The sequence below is a fragment of the Balaenoptera borealis genome (assembly GCF_965194805.1).
Source record: "Balaenoptera borealis genome assembly, chromosome: 1".
NCBI classification, from domain to species: Eukaryota; Metazoa; Chordata; class Mammalia; order Artiodactyla; family Balaenopteridae; genus Balaenoptera; species Balaenoptera borealis.
In genome coordinates, this window is record NC_138860.1 from 146,459,217 (window position 1) to 146,478,067 (window position 18,851).

The 18,851-nt window shown below is 37.7% G+C and overlaps 1 protein-coding gene across 5 annotated transcripts in view; it reads right to left on the bottom strand.

Annotated features, from left to right (window-relative positions):
• The window catches only part of PRKAA2 (protein kinase AMP-activated catalytic subunit alpha 2), a 65,560-nt gene that overhangs the window by 22,933 nt on the left and 23,776 nt on the right, over positions 1-18,851 (bottom strand). For 2 of the 5 annotated variants that reach the window (XM_082358084.1, XM_082358085.1), the window contains one exon: positions 10,029-10,170. The exons of the other annotated variants lie outside the window; for them this stretch is intronic. In XM_082358084.1, coding sequence (XP_082214210.1) covers positions 10,029-10,170 — 142 coding nt within the window. The remainder of the gene's footprint in view (positions 1-10,028; positions 10,171-18,851) is intronic. 5 annotated transcript variants of the gene reach the window in all.

Here is an 18,851-nt window from a genome sequence, read left to right on the forward strand (position 1 = left end):
CCCCTTTCACGTTTACAAAATCCTTCATTCCTCAACAACTAAATTAAGCATCAATTTTTCCATTTAAACAAAAATTTGTTTGTAGTCTATAGAGATGAGGTAGCTTATATTTAAACATAAGTGAAAAATATTCTTGGAAAGGTAAAATGATACCAAAAGGGATACAAATCAGCAAAATCTATAAAGTAGACAAATGATCCTTTCCTCAAAAACTGAAATGCAAAAAAAGGGAGGGGAAGGTATAGATTAAAAGCAAATCAAGAGACATATTGACCAATTATACTGTATAGACTTGTTTTCTTTCATTCCAGTTCAAACAAACCAACTTTAAAAACCATTTATGAAACAATCAAGAAAATCTGAATACAGACTGGATGGTTCATAATATTCTAACTGTTTAGGTGTGATACTGAACTGTGCTTGTTTTATTAAAATAGAGCCTTTAAATTACCACAGTAGATACTGAAGAATTTATAGACTAAAAACATACTATTTGGGATTTGCTTCAAAATAATTTGGGGTGGGAGAAGTAGGAGGAAGCAGATAAAACAATACACTAATAACTGTTGAAGCTGAATGACAGATAAATGAGGCTTCATCACTTTACTGTTGTATTCATTATGAAATTTCCATAATAAAAAATTAAATAGATGTATGTATTTACGTATGTGTGTGTGTTTATGTGTGTGAAAATATATATGTACATTTTCTAGGCACTCAAAGCTGAGCACATAAAACAATAAAGAACCTTAGCTCTATTTGACAAAATAAAATTTTTCCTAAAAAACTACAACTTCCACATACACACACAATTGTATCAGAGTTTTGAAAACTTTAAAAACAAGTTAATATAACACTAATGTTTTAAATGAAGGTTGCATTTAACACATATAAAAGAAAAACTGTTCTACTCTGCTTTATTTATAAAGAATTATTTATAATCTGGTTGATCATGAGCAATATCTAATTTACACTGAGTTGCTATTTAAAGCCACTAAGTGTAGCTGGCAGTTCTGCATGGCTTAAAGGCACCCAGTGGAAGGCACAAGCAGGGGCTGAGAAGTGGCCCAGATGCCCCCCTGTAGAAAGTATGCCTTGACACAGGATATGCCAGAAGCAGGGGAACATTTTGGTAATTAGTCCACCCAGATGGGGCACCTTTTATTATTAAGGTGCAAAAAAGAGAGTATGTTCTAAATGGCGGTTCTGGTTACTAGTCTTCATAAAAGAGGAGGGAAAAAATGACCAGGAAGTTGGTGACGTAACTATATACTATATATATATATATTTTTTTTTAATTATTTTCTTTATTTTTTAATGCTATTCTTGTCTGCTTACATTCTTTTTATTTATGTATGTATGTATGTATGGTATGGCTGTGTTGGGTCTTCGTTTCTGTGCGAGGGCTTTCTCTAGTTGTGGCAAGCGGGGGCCACTCTTCATCGCGGTGCGCGGGCCTCTCACTATCGCGGCCTCTCGTTGCCGAGCACAGGCTCCAGACGCGCAGGCTCAGTAATTGTGGCTCACGGGCCGAGTCGCTCCGCGGCATGTGGGATCCTCCCAGACCAGGGCTCGAACCCGCGTCCCCTGCATTGGCAGGCAGATTCTCAACCACTGCGCCACCAGGGAAGCCCTACTATATATTTTAAAAGAGGACACATCATGTATAAATTAAACACTTGCAAAAAGTAAAATATTAACCTAACACTGTAAATCAACTATGCTTCAATTAAAAAAAGAATTAGAAAAAAGTAAAAATTAAAGCTGTAGTATTGAAAATGATTACAGACTTTCAGAAGAAATATTTATAATAGCCATCGTTAGTCTTTGGGATGAAAAATGACAAGGTACCCCACTTTACACAGAATAAACTAATATAACTGGCAAATAAGGTTGAGTCTACTTCAAATGAACTGTGAAAAGGGAATCTTCCCTGAGAACTCGAGGAAAAAAATGGTTCTATAAAAGCAATCCTAACAGGCAGCAAACTCTAATTGAATAAAATGAATAGTGAGGAACAGGAGCACCCACTGTGTCACTTCACTGTAGGCTGATCTGATTCAGTAACAGAATTCTCAGTCACTTTTCTGCTTTGTACATCTTTGGGGTAAAAGAGAAAAGTGATGCAATTCTAATAAATTTAGTTGCTGATTCCTCCGAGTATATTGCAGTCTTCAGTAAATACTGTTGTATCCAGAGGCTTGATCAGATTTCAGTTTGATTTTAATTTTCTTCTTAAAGACTAGATGGTGGTATGTGCTTCCAGCCACAGGTGTAGGATATCTGTCTCTTTTTTGAGATATTAGCAGCCATTACTGATCACAGCCTAGATTTTATTAACTCACAATGAAATTTTAAATGCTGGCCAATTTCCAGAGTCTAGTAATGAACTATGGTCTAAAGGAAATCCTTCCTCAAAAACCCCACTGTCTCTGAAGTGCAGGCCACCAGATTACATTACCCAATACCTTTTCTTGTTATAGTCATCAACCAACCTCACTATCAACTCCCTCTCATTTTGACTTAATGTCTCTTTCCCCACTGCTAATGCTGTCATCATTCCGGGTAAACAAAATATCCACATAGATGATCTGCCCAATACATGCCCTCTAACTTCCTTGACTCCTCAGTTCTAACTCTCTTTTCCTCTACCACACACAATGACTCATTCCATGGTCATATACTGTCTAAGACTAACTCCTCCAATTATGCACTGGATTCCTCTGCCCCACCTACTAAAGGACTTGGTTTCTACAATTAGCTCTTCCTCCTCAGCCTCATCTTACTCAATATTCAGCAGTATAGGAACAGTTAATAATCTCTCTTTCTTCAAACACATTTTCCCCTTGGCTTCAAGATGCCAAATTCTCTTGGTTTTTCTCCAACCATTTTAACTGTTCACTTTCATTCTCCTTTGCTGGTTCCTCCTCATCTCCCAGACATCTTAACATCATACTGCCATAGAGATCAATCCCTAGAATTCTTATTTATTTATATGCACATCCTTGGTGACATCATCTAGGCTTTGGGTCTTAAATATCTTAAATACCATCTATATGCTGATGACTTCCAAATTTATCTCTGGTTTATACCTCTCCCCTTAACTTCAGACTCACATATCAAATAACCTACTTGCATCTCTACTTGGATGCATAATAAACATTTCAACTTCAAAAAAAAACAAAATCGAATTCTTGATACCTAACATCCCACTTCAAACTTGTTCCTCCTACAGTCTTTTCCATTTCAATTAATGGCAACTCCATTTTTTTATTTGCCCACGCCAGCTAACCTTGGAGTCATCCTTGACTTCTCTCCTTTCACAACCTACATCTAATCTGTCAGCAAACGCTGTTCTTTATCTTGAAAATATATACAAAATATGCTTACTTCTCAACACCCTCCACACTATGCTCTATTCCAAGCCACCATCTCTTTTAATCAGAATACTGCAATTGATCCCTAACTGATTTCCCTGCTTCAACGTAAGTCAGGTCACATCACACCTCCGGATAAAACTTGCCAATGGCTTCTCTTTTACCCAGAGTTAAAAGCCAAAGCTCTTACAGTGGTCTAGTATATCCTACACAATCTGGCTCCCCTTTATGTCTCTGACCACATCTCTTACTCCAATTCCCCCTAGATCACTCTGCTACTATGATCTACCTACTATTGCCTGTAGCAATTTCCACCTCCGAGCCTTTGTATGTGCTGTTCTCACCATCTGTTATTTCCCCCCTCCAGATATCTGCATGCATATCCCCTCTCCTCTTCACTGTCTAACATACAACATATTTTACTGACATAGCATTTATTGTCTATCTCTTCAACGCCACCCACTACACACACACACACACAAAATACACACACACAAATATGAGCTTCATAATAGCAGAAATTTTGTTGTCATCTTTTTGTTTGCTGGTGTATCCCCAGTACCTAAATGGTACCATTTGTTGAATGAATGGATCAACAAGCTAACACTCTGGCCTTATTTTCCTCCATATCCCTATACATACTCTGTGCATGAGACAAACCAGACTGTTTGTTCCCACCACACCATGTTCTTTACACTTTCATTCTTTTGCTTTGCTGTCCTCCTAGAATCATCAGGACCTTGTTCACATTTACTTCCTTATATATGCAGTAAGTAATCACTGAACACCTAGTGCTGTACTAGGTGCTGGAGAGATAAAGATGGTATTGGACATCTCCACTTGGATATCTAATGGGATTCTCAACTTAGGACAGCCAAAGCAGACCACTAATGTTCACCTGTACCCCAATATGGTTCTCCTCCATTCTTCGTATCTCAGAACATGGTATCATGATCAACACCTAGTTTTTCAAGCCAAAACCCAAAATCCCAGTTGCTCAGGCAAAAAAAAAAGTGGGGGGAGGGTCCTCACTCCCTTTCTTTTCCTCAGTAATTTATTAGTTTTACCTCCAAAATATACATTGAATTGACAGATTTACCTCCAGCTAGACCAGTGTTGTCAGATACAACTTTCTGCAATGATGGCAATATTTTATATCTTCTCTGTCTAATATGATAGCCACTAGTCACATGTGGCTATTAAGCACTTGAAATGTGGATAGTGTGACCAGATAACCAAAATTTTTAATTCATTTAATTTAAATTTATGTCACATATGGCTAGTGGCTACTGTATTGGACAGCACAAATCTATACCACCTCTTGGCTAAAGCCACCATTCATCTGTCAGCTGGACCATAGCAACAGCTTCCTAACTGGTCTCTCTGCTTCCACTTCTGCCTCTGTATCCGTTCCACACTATGGTCATATCATGTCACTCCCCCAGCTCTCTGAAAGCTTCCCATTTTGAACAGAATCCAAAATCAGCAAGGTCATCAAGATTCTATGATATGTGGTCCATGTCTACTCTTTGACCTCATGAACTACCTCTCTTTCCGTCATTCACTCCACTCCAGACATTATAGCAATCTTCTTTTTCCTATAATACTCGAACATTGTTTCAACCTCAGCAACTCTGAGGTTGCTGGTCCCCTTGCTTTAAAAACACTCTGAGGCTTCCCTGGTGGCACAGTGGTTAAGAACCTGCCTGCCAATGCAGGGGACACAGGTTCGAGCCCTGGTCTGGGAAGATCCCACATGCCGCGGAGCAACTAGGCCCGTGAGCCACAACTACTGAGCCTGCGCGTCTGGAGCCTGTGCTCCGCAACAAGAGAGGCCGCGATAGTGAGAGGCCCGCGCACCGCGATGAAGAGTGGCCCCCACTTGCCGCAACTAGAGAAAGCCCTCGCACAGAAACGAAGACCCAACACAGCCAAAAATAAATAAATAAATAAATAAATAATAAAAATAAAGGAATTCCTTAAAAAAAAAACAACAAAAAAACACTCTGTCCCCAGATTTTCAAATGGCTAGATCTTTATCATCCTTTAGGTCTTAGCTCAAACCTTACCTCTCAGTGAAGCTTTCCTAACAACCCAATCTAAATTAGCACCTCCTCTTTCCTCGTCACACCCTAGGACAGCACCCTGTTTCACTCTCCTCATAGCACTTATCAGTGCCTAAAATAGTCTGGTTAATTTGTTTACTTACTATCGAGAACTGCTAGATACCCCTAGAATATAAACTCCACAAGGGCAGAGATGCTGTCTTTTACCACTGTACCCCCAATGCCTTACAACAGTACCTATCAGATACTAGGTGCCCAATAAAAATTTGCTGAATAAAAGAAACAACAAACATAGCTTCTGCTCCTAAAGAATTCAGTCTCATGGCGATACTAATAAGAAAATGACCAATTACAATATAATGCCCAGGACTTTGGAAAAGCTGAAATTCTGGGTGCTCCAGGACCGAGAGGATGAAACCTAACCCAGTGTTAGGACTAGGGCAAAGTAGTTTTTCTAGAGGTAGTTGCATTTAAAAGCTGATATTTAAAGGACAAGCTGGAATTGGAAGCCTAGAGGAAGGGAGATATAGGTAAAGTTTTCCAAGCAGAAGCAACAGTTGAAATATAGCAAGCAAGAGAAGATGGTGGCCTGACAATAAGAGCAGAGAGAAATGAACAGATTTAGGGGACACTCAAGATTAAGAGTGGCAGAACTTAATGATCAATTATATGTAAGGGGCGAGGGAAGAGGAATTAAATATGATGCCCAAGTTTTAGGCTTAGGAAGCTGTGTGAATGGTATTCTCATTCACGCACAAAAATATGTATATATGGGAGAAAAAGTTCAACTTAGTTTCAGATGACTCTGTGACTCCAGAATGGAAACACCCAATAAACAGTTCAATAAATGTGTTCAGAATTCAGAAGCAATATAGATTTGTAAATTTTTAAGATAGAGATGACAAATGACACCGTGGTAGTAGATAAGGTCATCCAAAAAGGGTTCACTAAGATTACTGTAGCTCAGAATGCTGAAATACATCAATATCTAATGGTCAGGCAGATAACAAGGGACCCATAAAAGAAAGTCTCAAGAAGAGGCAAGAATGTAAAAAGAAAATCAGAAGACTGTGGTGCCATGGAAACCTAGAGACTACAACATTTCAAGGTGGTAGTGATGAATAATGTTAAAAGCTGTCCGTAGGTCGGATAAGATAGACATTTTTAAAAGTTGGCAGGCAAAACCATCTCTACCAAATTAGAAAGTATTGATCCTTTGACCAGTTAAAATGAAGTTTCCCTAAGAACCATGGGGGAATGAAAAACAAGGACAAAAGTCATTTCAACAAATTCTAGTTCATGGGAAAGTTTGGAGTTTCCTTTCAATCCTGTTTATTCCTTTTAATTTTCTCCCAGCGGGGTTTTTTCAATTGGAATTAATAAAGAAATTGTGCAATATATAACCTTCATTCTTAGTATTTAGTTTTCAAACTTTCTTGCTTACTCTAGAAGCCCATTCTGTAGCAAGGAAACTATTCTTGGCAGTTAGTCCAAGACTGCAGAGAGAAAACAAAACCAGTAAAAGGATCAGGTCTCTCTCCCTGTTTAAATCACTAACACTGTTAGAGGCTATGTCAATAAGCTTGTTGTGTAGCAAGAATACATGGGTGCCTTTTTAAAAAAAATTCAGATCCACAATAAAAGAGGATATGTGGCAGAATGGATAAGCTCAAGGCTGGAAGCCAGAAGCTTTAAACACTAAATTCACCTCTGCCAATTACCTTCTGACCAATACTGAGAACATTCTATAACTCCTTCACAAAACAGCAAATAATTAAATAATTCTAAAACAGAATGATATAAGTAATCAAACCAAAATCAAACAATTATAAGTAATTATAGAAATGGAAGGAAGAAAACACTAGTAATTACAACATCAAACATAAGCTTCTAAATCCTCATGACAACTGCAACTGCTTATTGACAAAATCTGATCTGTGTTTATAGGAACAGAACAGGAACTAGAACTCATACCCTAAATGGACAAAGTTTCCCTGGGATCTTTCAGGGTTGGCATTCTAAAAGTGATGAAGTCAGGAAACAAGGAAAATACAGAGATCTCTCCCTTCTCCATTCTCACTTTGGCATATGACATTTTTAGTCTGGTTTCCCAGTTTTCTCCTCTTATAGGACGTGACCACTCAGTAAGGAAGAGCAAAGAGACTTAGCTTAGAAGTCATTCAGTAACTAGAATAAAGTCATTACTAACACGGAGCTGAAGTCAGACATGAGCTGTTTCAGTTAACTGAAAATCATTCGGAATGATGAGAGCACTGGAATCAGCTTGCAGGCTGCCCATTCCTGCTTCTGGGCCAATGCACATCTAGTAGCAGACATTGTAACAGTGAGAACACATTTAATCCTCAAACAGCACCATGGGGTATCCCCATTTTAAAGTTAAGGAAACAAAGAATACGAGAGTGAGTAACTGAACTCATAGGTGATATTTTAATTCCTATGATAATCTTTAAAAACCTGTATATACATATTCTGGATTATCTAGAATACAGGTCCTAGATGACAACCTCATAATCAAGTACTGCCATACAATTTCAGGGGCCTCATTTCCTGTTTACGTTTATGATCAAGTGAACTTCAAATGAAGATCAAATGACACTGAAGCTTACTGTTAGAATGAAGTTTTCATCATAGTGATGTGAGAACAGAGTCATCACAGGTCACCCAATGGCACACCAAACCCAAGAAAAGCATTCTTTGAACAGTCGGTGACATATTCATGCTGTTGGTAAGATACACTGAGTGGGACCCTCATTTAACATACTAATTTGCAATGGTCCTCTAGCAATAAATGTATCTAGTTACAAAAATACTATAAATACTAGAAATATATAAATGCGTGTTCCAAATCCCAGCAATAACTGGATCAGCCATTCAGTTAAGGATTTCAAGAATGCTACTGTATTGGTTTCCTATTGTTGCCATATTTAGAACCTAGTGCTTAAAACAACACAAATGTATTCTGTATTATCTTACATAGGGGTAAGAAGTCTGATAGGTTAGAAGTCTGACACATGCCTCACTGGGCTAAAATCAAGACATAGCAGGCCTGCATTGCCTTCCGGAGGCTCTAAAAGAAATCCATTTCTTTGTGTTTTCCAACTTTTAGAGACCATCTGCAATCCTTGGCTCATGGCCCCCTTCCTCCATCTTCAAAGCCAGGCACAGCCAGTTGAGTCCTTCTCACATCCCATCACTCTGACCTTGCTTCCATCCTCAAATCTCTCCCTCTGGCTTATGATCCCCTCTTCCACTTCTAAGGACCATTGTATTACACTCGGACCACCCAGATAACCCAGGAAAATCTCCCTATTTTTGTCAGCTGATTAGCAACCTTAAATCCATCTATAACCTTGGACTTCTCCTTTGCCATGTAATATAACATACTCACTGGGCATTAGGATATCTTGGGACTGGGGGGCACTATTCCCTACCACAGTTACTACGCAGCCTTGTTATTAGGTAAACAACATACCTCTAGAGGGTTATCAAGTTGTTCCCCATCAATGCTGACATCTAAAGATTACTCACTAACAAAGTTTAGGCTAAATATAACCTCTGACTATAATGACCTAGCAAACGAAGCCTCAAAGATATTAATACTACTGCTTGTCATTTCAGTTTTCTCAGTACTGGAGTAGAAATTAACAGCATGGCATTTGAAATCAGATATGAACTCAACTACTAGCTCTGCAACTTACTAGCTATTTAACCTTGGACAAGTTGCTGATCCTCTTTAGATATGCAATTTTCTTATCCATAAAATGAGGATAATAATACTCCTTATATGCTTATTGTGAGAATGAAGTGAAATTATGTATGTAAAATGCTCAATACATTTTCTAGCCATTATCAGGTAGTCAATAAAATTAATATTTATTTTATTAAACTCTATCCAAGCTTTAAGATAAAAGTAAAGACAGTTTTCAGTGTTTAGCATATTACATTTTTGCAATAAATATTAAACACAACTTCAAATGATGTAAAGGAACACTGCTGCACACTTAATGTCTAAATTTTCTATGGATCTAGTTGATTTTAAATTATTATTTATCTTTCAATTTAATTACGTAGTTTATTTATTAAACTCTTAATTTACTTATCTTCTAAATTTGTAACTTGTCTTATCCAAAAAGAAAAAAATTCATTTGCCTTCCTAAGGGCTTTACGATCAGTAATTAAAGTAATGATTGCAGTTTGGCAAATAATATTCAATACTATGGCAGATAATCTTTAATAGTAACTTTCTACCTTTTCCATAAAGAAAATATCTTGGTATGCTAATTAAAAGTGACTAGAAAATAATTATAAAAGAAATCTAGAAATAGCAAAATACTAAATGACCTTCAACATGAATATTAGTGATGATCCAATTTACAATTAGACTTTTAATTCTAAACCAGAAGTATGCAAAAAAGGAGTGATGAGGTTAAATGAATTAACACTTGCTAAATATAAATATAAAAAAATTGTATATTTATAAAAGTTTAACTAAAAATAAATAATTATTAAATATAATATTTCAAGACAGTTTCTCTTTTATATTATCAAGTGCAAAAATACTTACAGTTTGATAATATGAGGATGACGAAAGAGTTTTAGATTTTGAATTTCTCGTTTTATTTTTCCAACAACATCTAAACTGCGAATCTTCTGTCTGTTTAAAATTTTAACTGCCACCTTATGGCCTGTTAATTGATGTTCTCCAACTAGAGAAAAGAAAAAGGAAAATAACCTTGCTGTCATAGCAACATAATTATTTATTCATGCTTCCTTCCACTGTAACCCCAAACTTCTTTACTCATATATGCCTCTTTGATATCATTTATTGCATAGAACAGAAGATATCTCTTTTCATGTCTGTCTCTTCTATTGGAGTATGCACTCCTTGAGGACAGAAACTATATCTTAGTCTCCTCTGTATCCTCAACACCTAGCACAGAGATGTTAATTAAATCTTTGTGGAAAGGATGACTGAATTCCATATTCTTACCTAAAAGTATAATCAAATTTGAAACATCTTTTGGATAGAATAGAATAGAATTTACTATGTTTTGTTAATCTCTTTCTTCCTCCTCTTCTGGTTAATCCAGTCATTGTATTATTGAAGAATAAATAATTGCTATAATAAACTAAAACTCATAACTAGTTTCAAAACTATTTCATCAGAAAATCCACATGTAACCCTTTTTTTTGCCTTTTCTATAAAGCTTTCCCATTTTCTCCCTATTTGATGGAATCTCTACTTCTTTCAAACCCTCACAGTGTATTTATAAAGCTCATGTGTCATTCACCATTTTGAGGCTATTATATATATTTGTATTTTTGAAAAATCATATGACATGAGCTATTAGCGCTTACCCTCCTTGAATAAGACAGTCAGTATTCATCTGAATCTCCTAGGAAGTATATAAGCACAGTATTTTGTACATACTGGATGCATCACACTTCCTGATTTCAAACTATATTACAAAGTTATAGTAATCAAAACAGCATAGTACTGGCATAAAACCAGACATAGAGATTAATTGAATAGAATAAAGAGCCCATAAACAAACTCATGCATATAAGGTCAATTAATTTATGACAAAAGAATCAAGAATATACAATGGGGAAAAGATACTCTCTCCAATAAATGGTGTTGGGAAAATTGGATAGCCACATACAAAAGAATGAAAATAGACCCCTATCTCACACGGTACATAAAAATCAACTCAAAATGGATTAAAGACTTAAATTTAAAACCAGAAACCATAAAACTTCTAGAAGGGGGTAAGCTCCTTGATGTTAGTCTTAGCAATGATTTTTTGGGACTTGACAACAAAAGCAAAGGCAACAAAAGCAAATAAAAACAAGTGGGACTAAATCAAACTAAAAAGCTTCTGCACAGCAAAAGAAAACATCAACAAAATGAAAAGGCAACCTACTGAATGGAAGAAAATATTTGCAAATTATATACCTGATAAAGGGTTAATACCCAAAATATATACATTACTTAACAACTTAATAGCAAAAAACCAAACAATCTGATTTTAAAAATGGACAGAGAAACTGAATAAACCTCTTGCCAAAGAAGGTATACAAATGGCCAAGTACACAAAATCATCAGGTAATCATCACTAACCATCAGGTAGATGCAAATCAAAACCACCACCACAATGAGCTATCACCTCACACCCGTCAGAATGGCTGTCATTAAAACTGAAAAGATAACAAGTGTTGGTGAAGATGTGGAGAAAGGGGAACCCTTGTGCACTGTTGATGGGAATGTACATTGATGTAACCACTATGTAAAACAGTGTGGAGGTTCCTCAAAAAATAAAAAATAGAACTACCATATGATCCAGCAATCCCACTTCTGGATACTTAAAAGGAAATAAAAACAGGATATCAAAGAAATATCTACACTGGCATGTTCATTGCAGCATTATTCACAAAAGCAAAGATATGGAAACTACCTCAGTGTCCATGAACATATGAATGAATGAATAAAGACGATGTGGTGTGCATATTCCCTCTTTCTCTCTCTCTCTCTCACGTACACACACACACACACACACACACACACACACACACACACAGTGCAATATATTATTAGGTCATGAGAAAGAAAGAAATCCTATTTTCAACATGGATGGACCTTGAGGGTATTATGCTAAGTGAAATAAGCCAGATAAAGAAATACTACATGAGATCCAGTTATATGTGGGATATCAAAGAAAAAAAGTCAAACTCATAGAAACAGAGAGTAGAAAAGTGGTTGCTAGGAGCTGGGGGATGAGGGAAATAAGAAGAAGTGGGTAAAAGGGCACAAACTTTCAGTTCTAAGATGAATAAGATATGAGGATCTAATGTAAAACATCACCATGATGAACACTTTAAATATCTTATAATTTTGTCAATTATACCCCAATAAAGCTGAATCTTTAAGTTTTTTTCAAATCATTGCTTCGTCTATGATATCTGAAGAAATAACACACTCATTTATCTTTATAAAAAAAAATTTCTTTATGAAGAAATTTTTCCTCGTGAAGCAATGGCAAACAAATGGCATCGATGGAATTGGGGGAGGATCAAGATGGCAAAGGAGTAGGACAGGGAGCTCACCTTCTCCCACAAAAACATTAAAAGCACATCTACAAGTGGAATGATTCATACAGAAAATCTACTGAACACTGGCAGAGACCTCAGACTTCCGCAAGGGCAAGAAAACCTCTATGTAACCATATAGGACAAAGGAAAAAGATAAAGAAAGGAATTGGGACAGGGCCTGAACCCCAGGAAGGGAGCTGTGAAGGAAGAAAGGTTTATGCACCTTGGGGAGTACCCTCACCAGTGTGGAGATCAGCCTGGATGGAGGGGGAGCTTTGGAGCCTAGGAGGAGACTGCAACAACCGGTTTGTGGAAGGCAAAATGGAGAGTAACGAGCACAGAAGGTTGTCACTGCCACCCTGTGCTCCCCAGCCTTAGACGCTTGCCTGTCAGTGTGGGTGGGGGCTGGGTGCTGAAGCTCAGCTTTCAGAGGTCAGACCCAGGAAGAGGACCAGGGTTGGATGTGCAGAGACAGCCTAAAGAGGCTGGACTGTGGCAACTGAGGGGGTACTCAGAAGAAACCAGAGCCCACTGGAGAGGCAAGGTGCCATTATTTGGGGGTGCACGAGGAGAGAGGTGGGAACACCATAAGGGCTTCCTTCCCTGTGAGCTCTCCCAGGCAAGAGGACACCACCTACAGGAACTCTGGGGGCGGGCACAAGTTGTCACTACCATCCTGGGTTCCAGAGGAGTGCTGTCCCAGGAGTGCATGGGTAGTAGCCACCCTCAGGAGACTGGTGAGCAGGTGCCAAGCTCTGTCCTGGGAGCGCAGGAATGGCAGCTGCCCCTAGCAGACCCGCAAGCGGGCAACAAGTCCTGCCCCCGCTCTCCCCAGAGTGCGCAAGGGCCACTGCACCTGCATACGCTGTATCAAGGGGATAACAGCCAACACACGCTGAGGAAAGAGACAGCCAGAATCCAAAATAAGAGCAGGCTCTCAATCCCGGAAAAGATGGTAGAGAAGAAGAACTTGAGCTCACTTCCTCTCATGAAAACACCAAAATCACAACTTACTGCTGAACAACCATTGACAAAAGACTGTAATCTACCAAAAAAGATATTTCACATTCAAAGACGAAGAAAGAGCCACAACAAAACTGTAGGAGGGGTGCTTTCATGACATAATCAAATCCCATACCCCTGTGTAGATGACCCACAAACTAGAAAATACCTATATTGAAGAGGTTCTCCCACAAGAGTGAAAATCTTGAGCCCCCGTCAGGCTCCCCAGCCTGAGGGTCTGGCATCAGAAGGAGGAACTCCCAGACCATCTGGCTTTGAAGGCCAGTGGGGCTTGAGTGCAGGAGCTCCACAGGACTGTGGGAAAGATAGACTCCACTCCTGGAGGGCTCACACAGGCTTCACATACACAGGGACCCAGCAGAAAGCAGAAACTCAATAGAAGCCAGGGCTGGACCTACCTATAAGTCTTGGAGGGTCTCCTGGGGAGTCAGGGGTGGCTGTGGTTCACTGTGGAGGCAAGGACATTGGTGGCATAGGCCCCAGAGAATATTGATCAGTGTGAGTTCTCCCAGAGGTCGCCATTTTGGTATCAAGACCTGGCCCTACCCAACAGCCTACAGGCTTCACTGCTACAATGCTCAGGCCAAATAACCAGCAGGATAGGAACACAGCCCCACCCATCAGCAGACAGGCCGATAACACCATACTGAGCTCACAGCCATCTCTAAACACATCCCCTGACAAGGCCCTACCCACCAGAGGGACAAGACCTAGCTCCACCCACCCGTGGGCAGGAACCAGTCCCTCCCACCAAGAAGCCTGCATAAGCCCAAGGACCAACCTCATCCACCAGGGGACAGACAGCAGAAGCAAGAGGAGCTACAATCCTGCAGCCTGTGGAACAGAAACCACAATCACACAAAGTGAGACAAAATGAGACAGCAGAGAAAAATGTTCCACACAAAGGAACAAGATAAAAACCCACAAGAACAACTAAATGAAGTGGAAATAGGCAACCTACCTGAAAAAGAATTTAGAGTAATGATAGTAAAGATGATCCAAGATCTCAGAAAAATAATGGAGGCACAGATCAAGAAGATACAAAAGATGTTTAACAAAGAGCTAGAAGGTTTAAAGAACAAAGAAACAGAGATGAACAATACAATAACTTGAATGAAAACTACACTAGAAGAAATCAATAGCAGAATAATCGAGGCAGAAGAACGAATAAGTGAGCTGGAAGACAGAAAGGTAGAAATCACTGCCGCAGAACAGAATAAAGAAAAAATAATGAAAAGAAATGAGGACAGAGGTCTAAGAGACCTCTGGGACAATATTAAACACACTAACATTCACATTATAGGGGTCCCAGAAGGAGAAGAGAGAGAGAAAGGGCCTGAGAAAATATTTGAAGACATTATAGCTGAAAACTACTCTAACATGAGAAAGGAAACACTCACTCAAGTCCAGGAAGTGAAGACAGTCCCATACAAGATGCTAAGACACATATTAATCAAACTAACAAAAATTAAAGCCAAAAAAAAATTTAAAAGCAACAAGGGAAAAGCAACAAACAACATACTAGTAAATCCTCATAAAGTTATCAGCTGATTTTTCAGAAGAAACCTGGCAGGCCACAAGGGAATGGGCATGATATATTCAAAGTGAAAGGGAAGAACCTACAACCAAGAATACTCTACCATCAAGGCTCTCAATCAGATTTGACAGAGAAATCAAAATCTTTACAGACAAGCAAATGCTAAGAGAATTCAATACCACCAAACCAGCATTAAACAAACCCTAGGAACTTCTCTAGGCAGAAAATAAAAGGCCACAGCTAGAAACAAGAAAATTACAAATCACAAAGCTCATCAGTAAAGGCAAACACAAAGCAAAGGTAGGAAATCACCCACACACAAATATGATATCAAAACCAGCAATTGTGAGAAGAGTACAAACACAGGATATTGAAAATGCACTGGAAATTAAGAGACCAACAACTCAAAACAATCTTGTACATATATAGACTGCTATATCAAAACCTCATGGGAACCACAAACCAAAAATCTAAAATAGATACACATACAAAAAAGAAAAAGCAAACCAAACATAGCACAAAAGACAGACATCAAATCATAAGGGAAGAGAACAAAAAAGGAAGGGAAGAAAAAACACCTTCAAAAACAAAGCCACATCAATTAACAAAATGACAATAAGAACATACATATTGATAATTACCTTAAATTTAAATGGATTAAATGCTTAAACCAAAAGACAGACTGGCTGAATGGACACAAAAATAAGACCCAAATATATGCTGTTTATAAGAGACCCACTTCAGATCTAGGCACACATACAGACTGAAAGTGAGGGGATGGAAAAAGATACTCCATGCAAGTGGAAATAAAAAGAAAGCTGGAGTAGCAATACTCGTATTAGACAAAATAGACTTTAAAATAAAGACTGTTACAAGAGACAAGGAAGGACACTACATAATGATCAAGGGATCAATACAAAAAGATATAACAATTGTGAATATATATGCACCCCACATTGGAGCACCTCAATATATAAGGCAAATGCTAACAGCCATAAAAGGAGAAATCAACAGTAACACAATAATAATGGGGGACCCCACTTTCATCAACGGACAGATCATCCAGACAGAAAATCAATAGGAAATACAGGCCTTTAGGTGACACATTAGACCAGATGAACTTAATTGATATTTATAGAACATTCCATTCAAAAGCAACAGAACACACTTTCTTCTCCAGTGCACATGGAACATTCTCCAGGATAGATCACGTCTTTGGCCACAAATCAAGCCTTGGCAAATTTAAGAAAATTAAAGTCATATCAAGCATCTTTTCTGACCACAACACTATGAGATTAGAAATCAATTACAGGGGAAAAAGAACTGTAAAAAACAGACACATGGAGGCTAAACAACATGTTACTAAACATGTTGGATTAATACCAATGGATTACTGAAGAAATCAAAGAGGAAATTTAAAAAAATATCTAGAGACAAATGACAACAAAAACACCACAATACAAAACCTATGAGACACAGCAAAAGCAGTTCTAAGAGAGAAGTTTAGAACAACACAATCTTACCTCAGGAAACAAGAAAAATCTCAAATAAACATCCTAACCTTACACCTAAAGCAACTAGAGAAAGAAGAATAAACAAAATCTAAAGCTAGTAGAAGGAAAGAAATCATAAATATCAGAGAATAAATGAAATAGAGACCAAGAAAACAACAGAAAAGATCAATGAAATAAACCTGGTTTTTCAAAAAGATAAACAAAATTGACAAATCTTTAGCCAGACTCATCAAGAAAAAAAGATACCGGGCTCAAATCAATAAAATTAGAAATGAAAAAGGAGAAGTTACAACGGACACCACAGAAATACAAAGGATCATAAGAGACTACTACAACTATAGGCCAGTAAAATGGACAACCTAGAAGAAATGGACAAATTCTTAGAAATATAAAACCTTCCAAAACTGAACCAAGAAGAAATAGAAAATATGAACACATCAATCACAAATACTGAAATCGAAACTGTGATTAAAAAACTTCAAACAAAAGTCCAGGACCAGATGACTTCACAGGTGAATTCTATCAAACATTTAGAAAAGAGTTAACACCTATTCTTCTGAAACTCTTCCAAGCAATTGCAGAAGAAGGAACACTCCCAAGCTCATTCTATGAGGCCACCATCACCCTGATACCAAAACCAGACAAAGATATCACAAAAAAAGAAAATTACATGCCAATATCACTAATGAACATACATGCAAAAGTCCTCAAAAAACTACTATCAAACCAAATCCAACAATACATTAAAAGGATCATACATGATCATCAAGTGGGATTTATCCCAGGGATGCAAGAAATCTTCAGTATCTGCAAATCAATCACTGTGATACACCACATTAACAAACTGAAGAATAAAAACCATATGATCATCACAATAGATGCAGAAAAAGCTTTTGACAAAATTCAACACCCATTTATGATAAAAACTCTCCAGAAAGTGGGCACAGAGGGAAATTACCTCAACATAATAAAGGCCATATATGACAAACCCACAACTAACATCATTCTCAATGGTGAAAAACTGAAAGCATTCCCTCTAAGATCAGGAGCAAGACAAGAACGTCCCCTCTCACCACTATTATTTAACATAGTTTTGGAAGTCCTAGCCATGGCAATCAGAGACGAAAGAGAAATAAAAGGAATACAAATTGGAAAAGAAGAAGTAAAACTGTCATTGTTTGCAGATGACATGATACTATACATAGAAAATCCTAAAAATGCTACCAGAAAACTACTAGAGCTCCTCAAGGAATTCAGTAAAGTTGCAGTATATGAAATTAATACACAGAAATCTGTTGCATTCCTATACATTAAGAACAAAAGATCAGAAAGAAAAATTAAGGAAACAATCCCATATACCATTGCATCAAAAAGAATAAAATATCTAGGAATAAACCTACCTAAGGAGACAAAAGACCTGTACTCTGGAAACTATAAGATGCTGATGAAAGAAATCAAAGATGACACAAACAGATGGAAAGATATACCATGTTCCTGAATTGGAAGAATCAATATTGTCAAAATGACTACACTACCCAAGGCAATCTACAGATTCAGTGCAATCCCTATTAAATTACCAATGGCAATTTTCACAGAACAAGCCCCCAATTTTTTAAAATTTGTATGGAAACACAAAAGGCCCTAAATAGCCAAAGCAATCCTGAGAAAGAAAAAGGAGATAGAAGAATCAGGCCCCCTGACTTCAGACTATATTACAAAGCTATAGTAATCAAAACAGTATGGTACTGGCAAAAAAACATAAATATAGATCAATGGAACAGGATAGAAAACCCAGAAATAAACCCATGCACCTATGGTCAATTAATCTATGACAAACGAGGCAAGAATACACAGTGGAGAAAAGCCAGTCTCTTCAATAAGTGGTGCTGGGAAAACTGGACAGCTACAAGTAAAAGAATGAAATTAGAACATTCCCTAACACCATACACAAAAATAAACTCAAAATGGATCAAAGACCTAAATGTAAGGCCGGACACTATAAAACTCTTACGAGAAAAACATAGGCAGAACACTCATTGATACAGATTGCAGCAAAATCTTCTTTGAACCATGACATACAGTAATGAAAATAAAAACAAAAATAAGCAAATGGGACCTAATTAAACTTAAAATCTTCTGCACAGCAAAGGAAACCATAAACAAAATGAAAAGACAACCCACGGAATGGGAGAAAATATTTGCAAATGATGTGATTGACAAGGGA